The 14577-nt window shown below is 37.0% G+C and overlaps 1 protein-coding gene and 1 long non-coding RNA gene across 7 annotated transcripts in view; one reads left to right on the top strand and one right to left on the bottom strand.

The window, feature by feature from the left end:
• ZFYVE16 (zinc finger FYVE-type containing 16) overlaps window positions 1–14577 on the top strand; it is a 51658-nt gene that overhangs the window by 16636 nt on the left and 20445 nt on the right. For 5 of the 6 annotated variants that reach the window (XM_070793972.1, XM_019965371.2, XM_019965370.2 and 2 more), the window contains 6 exons: window positions 303–2575; window positions 4600–4696; window positions 7577–7738; window positions 10398–10540; window positions 12350–12722; window positions 13906–14028. In XM_070793972.1, coding sequence (XP_070650073.1) covers window positions 303–2575; window positions 4600–4696; window positions 7577–7738; window positions 10398–10540; window positions 12350–12722; window positions 13906–14028 — 3171 coding nt within the window. The remainder of the gene's footprint in view (window positions 1–302; window positions 2576–4599; window positions 4697–7576; window positions 7739–10397; window positions 10541–12349; window positions 12723–13905; window positions 14029–14577) is intronic. The other variant, XM_019965372.2, reaches the window with a different exon arrangement.
• LOC139184223 (uncharacterized) overlaps window positions 6066–14577 on the bottom strand; it is a 41377-nt gene continuing 32865 nt past the window's right edge. Inside the window, exon 4 of the long non-coding RNA XR_011567789.1 lies at window positions 6066–6559. This is a non-coding gene — a long non-coding RNA (uncharacterized lncRNA). The remainder of the gene's footprint in view (window positions 6560–14577) is intronic.

A 14577-nucleotide genomic window follows, 5' to 3' on the forward strand; every position in this document is an offset into this window, starting at 1 on the left:
ACTGGTGCACAGCACAAAGAAGTTAGATTGTTTTTCAGCTCTTCCTTAGTCTGGTTTTTATAGTGCAACAGAGTTACTTTAAGTAGAGTTTCTATCATATTATGACATCTACATAAATAAAGGTAAAAACCCCAAATAGTTTAAATCCAAATAAAAATAATCCTGGAATTATTACCATTCTGCAAGAGAGTAATCTATCTCTGGTCTAAAAAAACAAGCTTAGAAGTTGTAGAAACCATAATATCTTTGTAATAATTTTGATTTGGGTCTCATCACTAACAGTATGTTCCTGTTTTAATTAGATGAACAAGATTATCTCCAAGATGCACAAAAGGCATACGATTCTAAGCACTATTCAGTCTCTTCAGAGTTGACTGCCTCACAAGTAACTTCATTGCTACCAAAGGATCAGCAGTGCATTAATTGTTGTGTCTCATCAGAAACAGGTTATGAGACAAATCAGATTGCCCTGAGTGAAAAAGGACTTGGGGGACTAACTTCTTTACAAAATGAAAAAAATGTAACAGGGCTTGATCTCCTTTCTTCTGTGGATGGCGGCACTTCATATGAAATCCAGCCTCTGTATATGGGACGGTGTAGTAAACCTGTCTGTGATCTGATAAGTGACATGGGTAATTTAGTTCATGTAGCTAATAGTGAAGAAGATATTAAAAAATTATTGCCAGATGATTTGAAGTCTAGTGCAGATTCCTTGACTGGACTGGATTTATCTTCAGTGTCGGAAACTTTCTGTGTGTCTTCAGCAGACCATGGTAATAATGCAGTCAGAGAGGAACAGAACGATGTCAGCTTGGAATTACAAAACAGAGGAATCAGTGGAACTACAGAATTTGGTGTAAAAGTAGATACAGCACTTTCAGATTCATGTAATTACAATGAAAAAGAAAATTTAGAGGATAAAAAGATCTCTAATCAGTCAGAACCAGTTGCTGATTTTAACATGCCATCTGCTTTGACTCAACAAAGTTCCAAAGCGTTTGATGCCAAAGACCACCCACAGCACAAGAACCAGCCATGTGAATTAGTAAAAGCTGTTGGCTGTTTGGTAAAAGAGGAGGAAGAGGTGCCAGTTAAAGCTGCCACAGAATGCTTAAAAGAAGGAGGCAGCACAAGTGCTTTGTCTTGCAGTCTTCCAAAAGATGGAGGTTTATGCTTAAATGATCCAAATTTAAGAGATGAAAATTCCAAGTTACCTGACTTTTCCTTTGAGGAAGATAGGACTGCTGTATTTATAAAAGAATCTGCAAAAGAAGACTCAAGAAATGTAGATCTTAATGATAATAAAGATGTAATCCAAGATTCTGCTTCAGCTTTACATGTTTCAAGTGAAAATACATACTCCTCATTGTCCTGTCTTCCAGTACCTGGGTCTTTGTGTGGATCTTTAATTGACAGTAAAGGTCATGGTGATTTTTTACCCCAGAATGAAAATAAAGATAATGTACAGGATGCAGTGACTGTACATGAAGAAATACAGAAGAAAGTTACTTCAGGTGGGGAATCTTTTAAGGAGACTGATCTTTTGAAACAGGATAAATGTAAAAACATACTTCATCAGCCATTAACTGAAAAGATGGGAGATAGAAAGGTAGATTCTAACCAGATGGTAATTAGAGTTGAATCTATGGATTACGTTGATAACAGCAGTTCTTATACAGCTGCAGAATCTCAAATAGAGCTTTCTGGTGCTAGTGCCCCAGAATCTCCTGATCATTGTGAAGGTCTCACTTTTTCAAGCAATGATATTGATGGACAAGACTTAGATTACTTTAACATTGATGAAGGCATGAAAAGTGGCGCACCAATTAGTGATGCTGAACTTGATGCCTTTCTCACTGAACAGTATCTTCAGACGAGTAACATAAAATCATTTGAAGAAAATATAAATGATGCAAAACCTCAAATGAATCAGATAGATATGAAAGGCCTAGATGATGGAAATATTGATAATATATATTTTGATGCTGAAGCAGGAGCTACTAGGGAAAGTCCTGGTATTAATATGATTTGTGAAACAATTGATAAACAAAATACAGCTGAAAATGGTAGCCTTTCTTTAAGTGAAAAAAGTACAGTTACAGTTGAACAAGGGTTATCTAGCAGTAAGTCTGAGATTACAAATGAATTATCAACCTCTGATAGTAACAGTCAATCTGTGCATGTTGGAGGGGCCAGGCCTAAGCAATTGTTTAGTGTTCCATCAAGAACAAGGAGTTCAAAGGAACCAAATAAACTCGATGTTCCAAATATGCCTGAAAGTAAACCTAGGACAGCAAATACCATTGTCGCAACCACCTGTACTACAGATTCTGTGACTGATCCTCAGGTTAGCTTCGATTCTAATTACATTGATATAGAAAGTAATTTTGAAGGTGGGTCCAGTTTTGTAACTGCAAATGAAGAATCTCTTCCTACAAACACTTGCAAAGATGGCCTTGTTTTGGGCCAGAAACAACCTACTTGGGTTCCTGATTCAGAAGCTCCAAACTGTATGAACTGCCAAGTCAAATTTACTTTTACGAAACGGAGACATCATTGCCGAGCATGCGGAAAAGTAAGCTATGAAAATGTTTGTCTTTTATTCTTTTGAGGCATTTTAAATGAAACGTTATGTGACAGAAGAACTGATTAATAGATGATTACAAGATTCAGTTAATTTAAAATCATTGTTTTTCATTTATGTGGAAATATATAAAGCCCTGCCATTTTTATAGATTGCTTGAGGTTTGAATAAATATCACACAGTCATGGGTATTACATACTGGGAAATGAGGAACACTAATTTTTGTGAAATCTAACAATATGTGTCATTTTCTCCCTGACATTAACACATCAGATGCATGGAATTCAGTTTAATTCCAGTTTATCCTTGAATACTTAATTCCAGGACTACTATGCAAGCTAGTCTTACGCTTGATACCTGAGGTAAACACTGAGAAAAAAAGCAGATTGACTTGCATGAGGTTCAGAACGTTGAAGATGACTTCATTTGTGTTCTGTCTTGTCTGTGAATTCTAAGGCTTGCCTATAGAAATAACGTTGCATTTTCCCCCAGCATTTTCAGCTTTTCTTTAGTTGCTGCAAGTAGGGGCTACTGTTTAGTTGCAGCGTGTGGGCTTCTCACTGCAGTGATTTCTCTTGTTGCGGCTTAAGGGCTCCAGGGTGCTCAGGCTTCAGTAGTTTCGACTGAGCCCATGGGCTCAGTAGTTTCGATTCCCAGGCTCTAGAGCACAGGCTTAAGAGTTGTGGCACACGGGCTTAGTTGCTCTGCAGCGTGTGGGACCCTCCTGGATCAGGGATGCCTGTGTCTCCTGCATTGGCCAACAGGTTCTTGACCACTGAGCCACCAGTGTGTGTGTGTGTGTGTGTGTGTGTGTGTGTGTGTGTGTGTGTGTGTGTGTGTGTGTGTGTGTGTGTGTCTGTGTGTCTGTGTGTGTGTGTGTCTGTGTGTGTGTGTGTCTGTGTGTGTGTGTGTCTGTGTGTGTGTGTGTCTGTGTGTGTGTGTGTGTCTGTGTGTGTGTGTGTGTGTGTGTCTGTGTGTGTGTGTGTGTGTGTCTGTGTGTGTGTGTGTGTTAGTCGCTCAGTCCTGTCCGACTGTTTGCGACTCCATGGACTGTAGCCCCCCAGGCTTTTCTGTCTGTGGAATTCTCCAGGCAAGAATACTGGAGTGGACTGCCATTCCCTTCTCCAAATGTAAACCAGCTGCTGCTAAGTCGCTTCAGTTGCATCCGACCCTGTGCGACCCCATAGACAGCAGCCCACCAGGCTCCTCTGTGCCTAGGATTCTCCAGGCGAGAACACTGGAGTGGGCTGCCATTTCCTTCTCCACCAGGGAAGCCCTCTGTCTGTGTTGTTTGTTTGTTTTTAATTGAGTATAGTTTTACAATATTATGAAAGTTTCAAGTATACAACATAGTGATTCCCAATTTTTAAAGATAATACTCCATTTGTAGTTATTATAAAATACTGGCTATATTCCCTGTGCTGTACGACATATCCTAGTAGTTTATTTTACACTTGTTAGTTTATGCCTTTTAATCCTCTACCCCTGTCTTGCCCTTCCCCACTTTCCCCAGTGGTAGCCACTAGTTTGTTCTCTATAAATCTGAGTCTGTTTCTCTTTTGAATAACATTCTACTTTTAAAAGTTGTAAAGGAAGGAGACTTCCCTGACAGTCCAGTGGTTAAGACTGTACTTCCACTGCATGGAGTTTGGGTTTGATCCCTGATTGGGATTCGAAGATCTCACATGCAATGCAGCACAGCCAAAAAGTTTAAAAAAAAAAAAGTGGGGTTGTAAAGGATGACAGAAAGGTTTTAAAATTGTGAACTTATTAAGAAAGTTTTTTTCTCTTCTAATTAGCGTAATTGATTTAAAGGAATTCTCGTCAATAACATAATTTTAAATTGTAGAAACCTCATTTAAGTAAAACAATAAAAATAAAAAGAATCATTTTAATAATTACCTATGATTATGATGATTAGAAAGATTGTCATGTAATCAGAAAAATGGTGTTTGCCTCCAGTAGGTATAACCATGCTTGAAACAAAATCAAATTTGATATTTTATTCTCTCCAGGTATTTTGCGGTGTCTGTTGTAATAGGAAGTGTAAATTGCAGTATCTAGAGAAGGAGGCAAGAGTATGTGTAGTCTGCTATGAGACTATTAGTAAAGGTGAGTATGAACCTGCCATTTCTTCTTCCAGTAATTGAATGTATCTTAAAAACAACTAGATTGGGACCAAGATAAACTTCTTTATTTTCTTAAGGCGAGGACCTAGTGTTGACTTATCTGGCTTAGGTGGGACATCCCAAGGCTTGGTTTCTCTTCTTTTTGTTCCACTCTCACAATTATTACCACCAGTCTGGAAAGGAAGCATTCAGTTTCTGGGATGGCAGTTCATTAACTTTTAACAGGTACCAGGTCCCTAAATGCTGCATTTCATCCGCCTGTTTGTTTTTGTCACCATCATTGTCGTCCTCATCATCTTAATCTGAACATTTATAGAATACCTACCAGTAAATATTACCCAGTCTTATATATTAATAGCATAAGGCAAGATAATAGTTCCCACCTTATGGAAAATTACAACCTACCGTGGGAATGAAAGATAAGGTAGTAATATTTATAATTTTTATATAAATTCATAGGACTGTTACACTATTTATACAGTTTCGCCTTTTACATATTTCTCTCCTTTCTCAGTTTTATAATTTTGTTTGTATGTTTAGCTAGTTTACTATTATTATCAGCAAAAATCTTGGTGGTCTTACTTTAGTTCTCACAGTTGTGTATGTGTCTATATATATGTATGTTTGTTTTTTTCTTCAAATACACGTTTGTTCTTTTGAGTAAGTACTTCTTGGCATTTTTAAAGATTTGTTGACAGTTTAATTCCCAGCAAATATTACTTGGGACTTTTAAGACCAGACCTGTGCACTAGCTCAGGTACTGCTTCCTGTTAGCCAGGAGAATAAATACCTGATAATAATTTGTTTTTCTCTTTTGAATGAAGATAAATTTTTTCAGCAATTCTTCAAAAAGCTCTGATGTGAGTCTGTTAGCCTGAGGTAAGCTGCTTTACTCCCTGCTGTTGACCTCTGCTCTGGAAGATAATAGAGTGTAAATCTTTTAATATTTCCACAATACCACCAGTCTTTATGAAGAATTTAAGTACTTAAATCTTTTGCTTATGCCATTTCAGTAGCCTTTAAGACTACTGCTGGTACTGTTAGCCAAGCAATCGCTAGAATTAAGAAATCTTAGAGCAAGCTCCAACATAATTATCTCTCCTCGGTTAAAAATAAAGCAGCCATGAAGATTTGAAACATTCTTCGAGTTGACAAGTCAGATTTTTAGGTGAACATTAGAACATACTCTGACTCTGAGGATCCAGGAGAGAAGATACGGTCATTAAAGAAACCAACTAGGAAACTGAGATCAAGCATTAGTTTATTAAAGAAAATATTTCGAATGGATTTATTTAGATATCTGTTTTATTTATTCTGTTTTGATATAACATGTAATTTCATTTGTAGCTCTGTTTATCATTAATTTATACACCACAAGAAAACATAAATAAGTTACTTTAACACCAATGTTAGGGTTGAAAATAGCAGACATGATCATTTAAAATAATGTTACTAATAGAAAAATGGCTCGAGGACTCTTTTAGAACAAATTCCAGGAAAAAGAAAAGATAGTTTCGTTATAGACTGGATAATGAGGAAGTTGTGCTAAAACTGTGTAAGTTTTAAAGAAGCATGCATGTGAGTGCCATTACATAAACTTAGGGCAGGTTGGAAATTACTTTGAAACTCTGGGTATTGCGTTTGGATTTTGTTCAGTTAGAGGAAGTCATTGCATGAGGGTGCTAATTTAGTGGCGCTTGAAGACGGTTACTGTAGCAGTGGCAGCATTTGTAGCAGATCAGTTTGGAGAAATGCTTACGGGAGAGCTGCGAGTGCTGTTCCATGTTGTGTGGGTGAAACATCATTCAGCAGTGCTCAGGCACTGTTCAGTGCTTTAGAGGTCCAGCTGAAAACAAAACATGGGACGTTTTGATCTCATAGAGCTTATGAATGTGGGGAGTGATGGATAGGATAGCAAAGAGAATATCAGATGGTGATAGTATTCTAAATAAAAATAAAAGTGTAAGAGGGATAGATGGTAACAGATTTGGGGGCAAGAGGTGGTTATTTTAAAAGGTGGTAAGAATAAGGGCTTATGATACTATGGTATGTTAAGCAGAGACTTGAAGGAGATAAGAGAATAAAGCTATATGGAAGAACATGCCAGGCAGAGAGAACAGTAACAGCAAAGACCCTAACCTAGAAGAGTGCTTGCTTCACTGTTGAAGAACAAGGAGGCCTCAGTGGCTGTATCATGATGAGTAAGTAGGATTTTAGTGAGAAATGATATCAGCTGACTAGGAAAGCAGAGGCGGGATTTATAGAAATGTAGACAAAGACATTTTCCTTCTTAGGAGAAGGAAATGGCAGCCCACTCCAGTGTTCTTTCTTGCCTGGAGAATCCCAGGGGCGGGGAAGTCTGGTGGGCTGCTGTCTATGGGTCGTCTGTGGGTTGCACAGAGTCGAACATGACTGAAGCGACTTAGCAGCAGCAGACTAAGACGGGGTCTTGTGGGCCACTGTAACAACTTAAAATTTCATTTTAGTAGGGAAGCCACTAAGGATTTTAAGCAGAAGAATGATACGATAAGGATTTATGTCTTAAAAGAATCACTAGGAACTATACTGGAAATAGACTCTAAGGGTACAATGGCAAAAACAGATGGTCATATTAAATAACAATGATTTTCTTTAGTAGATACCAAACATAAGCCAAAATTATATTGAATTAACTAATTGGTAGCTTATACTGAAGTAGAATGCTGCCAACTAAAATAAGGAAGTAAGAATGTTATCTTTCCCACGTGCCACTTCTCGTTTAGCCATTTGATTTCTTTCTCCTTACAACTTGAAAAATAGAATATTTATCATAACTTACTTTGAAGTTTAAAAACATCTGAGATGAATTTTTTTCCCTTTATAGCTCAGGCATTTGAAAGGATGATGAGTCCAACTGGTTCTAATCTTAAATCTAATCATTCTGATGAGTGTGCCACCGTCCAGCCTCTTCAGGAGACTCAAACATCAAGTATACCTTCACCTACAACTTTACCAATCTCAGCACTTAAACAACCAAGTGTTGAAGGTAACTAGAAGAAAATTCTGTCTAATATTAAAGATAAATTATTAAAATAGAAGTTTTCTAGTATTCAGGAATCTAGTGAGAACAGAGAACCTTAGACTAGCTGCCAGAAGGAACTTAATACAGGGGACTGGTTAGAAGGGTATGTATGTTAGAAGGGTAGAAGAACAAAAAGGGCATGCTCAAGTGACGCTCAAGGGTGGAAAAAAAGCTGTGACAAACCTAGACAACGTATTAAAAAGCAGAGACATTACTTTGCCAACAGAGATCCGTCTGGTCAAAGCTGTGGTTTTTCCAATAGTCATGTATGGATGTGAGAGTTGGACCATAAAGAAAGCTGAGCACCGAAGAACTGATGCTTTGGAACTGTGGTGTTGGAGAAGACTCTTGAGAGTCCCTTGGACTGCAAGCAGATCAAACCGGTCAATCCTAAAGGAAATCAGTCCTGAATATTCATTGGAAGGACTGATGCTGAAGCTGAAACTCCAATACTTTGGCCACCTGATGTGAAGAGCCAACTCATTGGAAAAGACCCTGATACTGGGAGGGATTGAAGGCGGGAGGAGAAAGGGACGACAGAGGATGAGATGGTTGGATGGCATCACAGACTCAATGGACATGAGTTTGGGCAAACTCATGGAGATAGTGAGGGACAGGGAGGCCTGGTGTGCTGCAGTCCATGGGGTCTCAAAACGTCAGACACAACTGAGTGACTGAACAAGTGACTCAGAGATTAGTAAGTGCAGAAAGCAGCTGCTGTCCCTAGGGTTGGGAGAATGAAAGGGGAGAGTCAGTGTTACTAGAACTTAGTACAGGAATACCAGGAGATGCTTGGTTCTCAGATGTGGTGCTCATGGATTAGGGTACCACATCATGAGGCTGGTGCTGTTGCTTCTAGAGGAACACCAAGTGGCAAATGCTGGGGCCACTGAGGAGCCTCATAGGATTGGTGTTAAGATAACTGAAGGAGTGTTCCCAGCTTGATTAATTGATTGATGTAAGGAGTACTGAAATTCACGGGACATGTTAGGTATATCTGGTGGTGGTGCTGCTGCAGAGATCCTGGCAGAAACTAGAAACAGAAAGAATTCCTTCTCTTCCCACCTTTCAGTCTTCAACCAGTGCCTGTCATTAGTACCTGTGACCAGAACCAACTAGCACGGGGGGCTGGGAATTGCACCTTTCAGATGTCCAAAGAGTATCACAGAACACCATATAGAAGGGTGGGCTTGGATTTGAAAGACAATAGGTAAATAATTGGCATGTCTCCCTTTCCTTAAAAATCTATTTTTAAATGTGTATTTCACTACAATAAAAAATGTTTCTTATATCTTCTAAAAAACTTTTAAAGATGTAAAAACCTTTGGGCACTCTGTTCTTTTTTACAACCTATTGTAGTAGGTTGTAGGATCTTGAGTAAAACCTGTATAGACCTTCATTTAATTTTCAAATTAAAGTATAGCTGATATACAGTGTTGTGTTAGTTTCAGGTGTATGGTGCAGTGATTCGGTTACATATGTATATATATTCTGTTGCAGATTCTTTCCCTTATAGGTTATTATAAAATACTGAGTGTAGTTCCCTGTGCTATTCAGTACTGTGTATATTTTTTTTAACATAAACTATTAGTCTGTAACATGCTAGAAGATAACTGATTGTCAGACATATTCAAGTACTTCTGTCAACTATTTTGAGTTTCACTTCTCTCTCACTTAATAGCTATTTTCTATTTATCACTGTAACTTAAATAATGAGGTTCAGCATGTATGGTTATTATAACTCTAAAGATGATGAGTCCACTTTTTAAAATATTTATATATTTTCTTATATTGACTTTAAAATTATTAAATTATGAAGCATTGCAAATATAAGAAAGATACCTTTTAAAATATATCCACCCATGTTGCAGAAATTATATATGAGTCCAGTTTTTTCGGTGTTATTTGTATTATGATATGGAAAGTTGGTCCTTTTGATGTTTATATGTGCTAAAATCTGGTAGGAATTTTCATAACCTTCCTCCATAGATGCTTTTTAACAAAAGAAAACAGATATTTATGCTGACATCTAGTTATTTCCTCCAAATCTGAGAGAAAAATATTAATTACTATTAAGAAATGTAAATTAATTGTATTAAAAAATGTAAATATCCAACATTATAAGAACAAAACATGTGCTTCTGTTAGAAGTAGAAATTGACCTCTGATGCACAAGTGATCCCATTTCTTTTTTTAGATTTTTTATGCTTCTTTCTTCTGTTCTTAATACTTTTTTCCCTTTGCTTATCTACCATGCTCTGATCTATTCCATTTTCCCTCCCTGTGTCTTGGTCCCTAAATTTCATTTGGTCTCCATACTCACAAAGTTAGCCTTAATGATATAGGCTTTAAATCTGCATCTGATGTCCTTAAGGTATAACGTCTCCTGAATACTCTTTCTGACTTCGGGATTCCTAGGGCCAGCCCTGCCTTTGTGGGAATTAGGAAAAAAACTATTCTGGGTAGATGAATCACAAAAAGCCATTTCTGTAGGCCTTGAAACCCTGAAATGCAGGGCTTGCCAATAGTTAGAAAAAGCTTTTGAAAACTTTTCCTGACCTATTTAATATTAAATCATTGCAATATCAAATTAAAATGCTTTACTTTTTTAAACTGATTCTAGGATTATGCTCCAAAGAACAAAAGAGAGTATGGTTTGCAGATGGTATATTGCCCAATGGTGAAGTTGCAGATACAACAAAATTATCATCTGGAAGTAAAAGATGTTCTGAAGACTTTAGTCCTCTCTTACCTGATATGCCGTTGGTAAGGAATCTAAAGAATGACTTGTTAATTTAGTAAAATTTTATTTTATAGGTAATTCCTTGCATGATTCTTAGAGTCGTTTAGTTGCTAAGTCATATCTGACTCTTTGGCGACCCCGCAGACTATGGCCTGCCAGATTCCTCAGTCCATGGGATTTCCCAAGCAAGAATACTGGAGTGGGTTGCCATTTCCTTCTCCAGGGGATGTGCCTGACCCTGGGGTTGAACCTGCACCTCCTGCGTTGGTAGACGGATATTTTACCACTGAGGCACCAGGGAAGCCCCTGATTACTAGAGTACTTTTTAAAAAAGGCTTTGAGCTTCATTAAATGAGAAACATATGATGTAGTGAATATATTTTAGATTTTATTTTTTAATGTCAGTTTAAGGCAGTGATTCTTAAATTTTTTTTTTTATCTCAGGACCCCTTTATGCTCCTAAAAATTATTGAGAACTCAAAAGAACTGCAGGTTATGTGGGTTATGTTTATTGATAATTACTGAATTAAAACTGACAAAAATTTTAAATTAAAAATAAACTCATTAATAGAAATAATATTTTTATGAAAAGTTTTCAAAATAAAAGTTTAGTGAGAGGAATAACATTGTTTTATATTTTGTGTGAATTTCTTTAACATCTGGCTTAATAGAAGATAGATTCTTACATCTACTTCTAAATTCAGTCTGTTGTGATATGTTGTTTTAGTTAAATGAAGAAAATCCTGGGACCTCACTGACTTCCTGAAAGGGTGTTGAGATCCCTGGACCACATTTTGAGAACCCCTAGTATGGGGAAATAGAACTGAGATTTAGTAAGGCAATTTAGACTAATTTGTTTAATGATTTTCAAACATTCAGTGAAGTATCTGATGGTAGTATATATGTTTATATTTATACAGATGTACTAGGTGTTAAATAGAAGACAGAATCCAAACCCACTAAGAACTCTTAATTGTAAAATAGTAATATACTTTAAAAAGTAAGTATGGACATATGAAGTAGAAATCTTATTTATTCATTAAACAGATTTATTGAGCATCTCCTCTGAGCCAGTTACCTGGTTTATCCAGGGTACATACATTAGACAAGATGCACATGTATCCTCTCTTCAAGTTTCCATACTATATAAACTTATGTTGTTTGTCAGTAAGAGTTCATGAGCTAGGTTTTACAAGGAGCCGTAATTACCAAAAGTATGTTCCTTAGCTAGCACCTACCCTCAATCAGTATTTTAACAAAATGGAATTTTTACAGAGGCTAGTATTACTTGAGTTCATAAACAGTTCTCTATTGACTCAGGTTTGGCCAGTCTTAAAAAAAAGGGGGAGGGGGGCTTAATTGAAGCAGATTTGATGTATAGTTTATTCCAGACGGCTACTGTTGTGGAGTATATCTACCATTTTGCTTCCTAACCACTCTCCCTCTCTGCCTTCTCCCCTTTTCCTCTCCCTTGCCACCTCCCAGCCAGGCTTTTTTGTCTATTAGGAGGAGGAGTGCCTTGGGTTGAACTAATAAACATGCTCACTTTGTGGTATGGAATAGGATCCTGAAGTTGTCCTTGCCTCCTTTTTCCAGTCTATAAAATTAAAGTCATACTTACCTGAGCATATAGTAAAGCTAAACCTGTGTTCTTGAATTTAGAAGCAAGATGGTACTGTTTTTTTGGGAAATTTGGCTTCTAAAGAATTTCTGAGCCCATTTTGATTTTATTTATTCTTTTTCAAAAGATATCTTTGACTGTCTACAATCAATATTTCACATTTGAGCAGAGACCCTGAACTGATTTGGGCTTTTTCCTCCATATTTCACAGATGGTAAACACAGTGGATCATGCCCATTCTACTCCAGTGGAAAAACCAAACAGTGAGACAGAAGATACAAGAAATGAGATAATTCAAAGTCCTACTTCTCAGGTTCCACCTGTGGAAAAATTGCCTACAAACACAGGAACTGAGGGGTTGCCTACATCTGCTTCTTTTACACTAGATGATGATGTTTTTGCAGAAACTGAGGAACCATCAGGTCCTACTGATGTCTTGGTTAACAGCAGTTTACCTGTTGCTAGTACTTCAGACTATAGGTTGTTGTGTAGTATTGATAATGTTTGCAATAAGATGAGTCTTCTACCTGATGATGAGGACAGCTTGCCCCCTCTTCTGGTTACATCTGGAGAAAAGGGATCAGGTAGGATAGCAGTTATTTAAATTTAAAAAGGAGTTTTGTTGTTTTTTTTTTTTAAAGAAGAATATATTGATGAATTTGGTCTCTGATATATGAAATGTATTTTTTTTAAACTTACTGTGGTTGAAATATGTATGATGGCATGGAACACTAGTTTGCAAAAAGTCTTACTGTATACAAACAATTCTAAAAATATCTGACCTCTTGAGTTGATTTGAATGTGATTCATGTATCTGGGTCCCTAATTTAAAGTCCGGTACAACAGAGAAATTCATAGGCTTTAAGTCTTTTATTAGTTTTGACTCCATATCATTTTTTTTTAAAGATGCATAGTACCTAAAGAAAAGAATATTGGATTGGATGACAGAAATAGAAATTTTAGTTCCTCATCTGCTACATGATATACCTATGACTTGAAGTATAATTTAATCTTTTGGGCCTCAGCTTCCTTTGTAAAAGAAGATAATTTAGGTGGTCTCCAAGGACCTTTCTAAGCTGGAGATTCTGTGGCTATCTGCCACCTTGGAATAGTTCCCTAAGAATACATCCATGTAACTCCAGGCCTTATGCTGCATCCCACGTGAAATGATTACGTTCTGTGCCTGATAGTATAGGAGCATGAAGCCTAGGATCTCTGTTCTGTAAGTAGGAGCTATTTCATGATCCTAGTGATGGTGGCAAAAAAATACTGTAAGCCCTGTTCTTTGCATGCCATTGGTATATTTTCCTGTTGATTGTCAAGTTCTTTCTTAGCCACTTATCACTGACCTAAGGCATATCACAGCAAGCAGTATATACAATTTGGGTCTAGACTACTTTTATAGTTGCAAATTTTAGAATTTGTAATTGGAGTGGCTGGCAGATTGGAATCCACTTTAGAAAACTGTCTTAAAAGCTTAAAGCTGCTGAAATTCAATCAACATGTTTGTGCATAGACTATATATACATATGATATAATTGATCAGAATTTATATGTATTCTAATATTAATATATTCACATAAATTGAAAAGTAAAAATTAGTAGTATATAACAGTTGTCTGGTTGTTGATTGATTTCATGAGATGTGTTTTTGCTTTTTAACTGGGATCAAGTCATTGGTGGATTTATAAATGTGGCTTTTTTGTGATAGGCATATTTAACAGGAGACATCTTTATTCTAATTAATATGTTGTTTTCATGTTTTAGTGCCTGTAGTAGAAGAACACCCATCTCATGAACAGATCATTTTGCTTCTTGAAGGCGAAGGTTCTTGTCCTGTTACATTTGTCTTAAATGCTAATCTACTTGTGAATGTCAAGTTAGCATTTTGTAAGTAACGATTTATTTTTCTTTGCCTAATTGGTAAGCAGGATGTCTGAATAATTAATTTCACTGTCAGGTTAAATTTTGATTGACAACTGTAAAAAAATAAGCAGTATTGGATATTGATTTTTTTAGTCAAATATTATATGAATAAATTTTGCAGTTTCACATGCAGTGATTTTTGAAGTAATAGTTTAAAGATTTTTACTCAGTTCAGTTGCTCAGTCGTGTCTGACTCTTTGAGACCCCTTGGACTGCAGCATGCCAGGCTTCCCTGTCCATCACCAACTCCCGGAGCCTACTCAAACTCATGTCCATTGAGTCTGTGACGCCATCCAACCATCTCATCCTCTGTCATCCCCTTCTCCTCCCACCATTAGTCTTTCCCAGCATCAGGGTCTTTTCAAAAGAATCAATTCTTCGCATTAGGTGGCCAAAGTATTGGAATTTCAACTTCAGCATCAGTTCTTCCAATGAATATTCAGGACTGATTTCCTTTAGGATGGACTGGTTGGATCTCCTTGCTGTCTGAGGGACTTTCAAGAGTCTTCTCCA

Source organism: Bos indicus, chromosome 7 (genome assembly GCF_029378745.1).
Source record: "Bos indicus isolate NIAB-ARS_2022 breed Sahiwal x Tharparkar chromosome 7, NIAB-ARS_B.indTharparkar_mat_pri_1.0, whole genome shotgun sequence".
Taxonomy (NCBI): Eukaryota; Metazoa; Chordata; class Mammalia; order Artiodactyla; family Bovidae; genus Bos; species Bos indicus.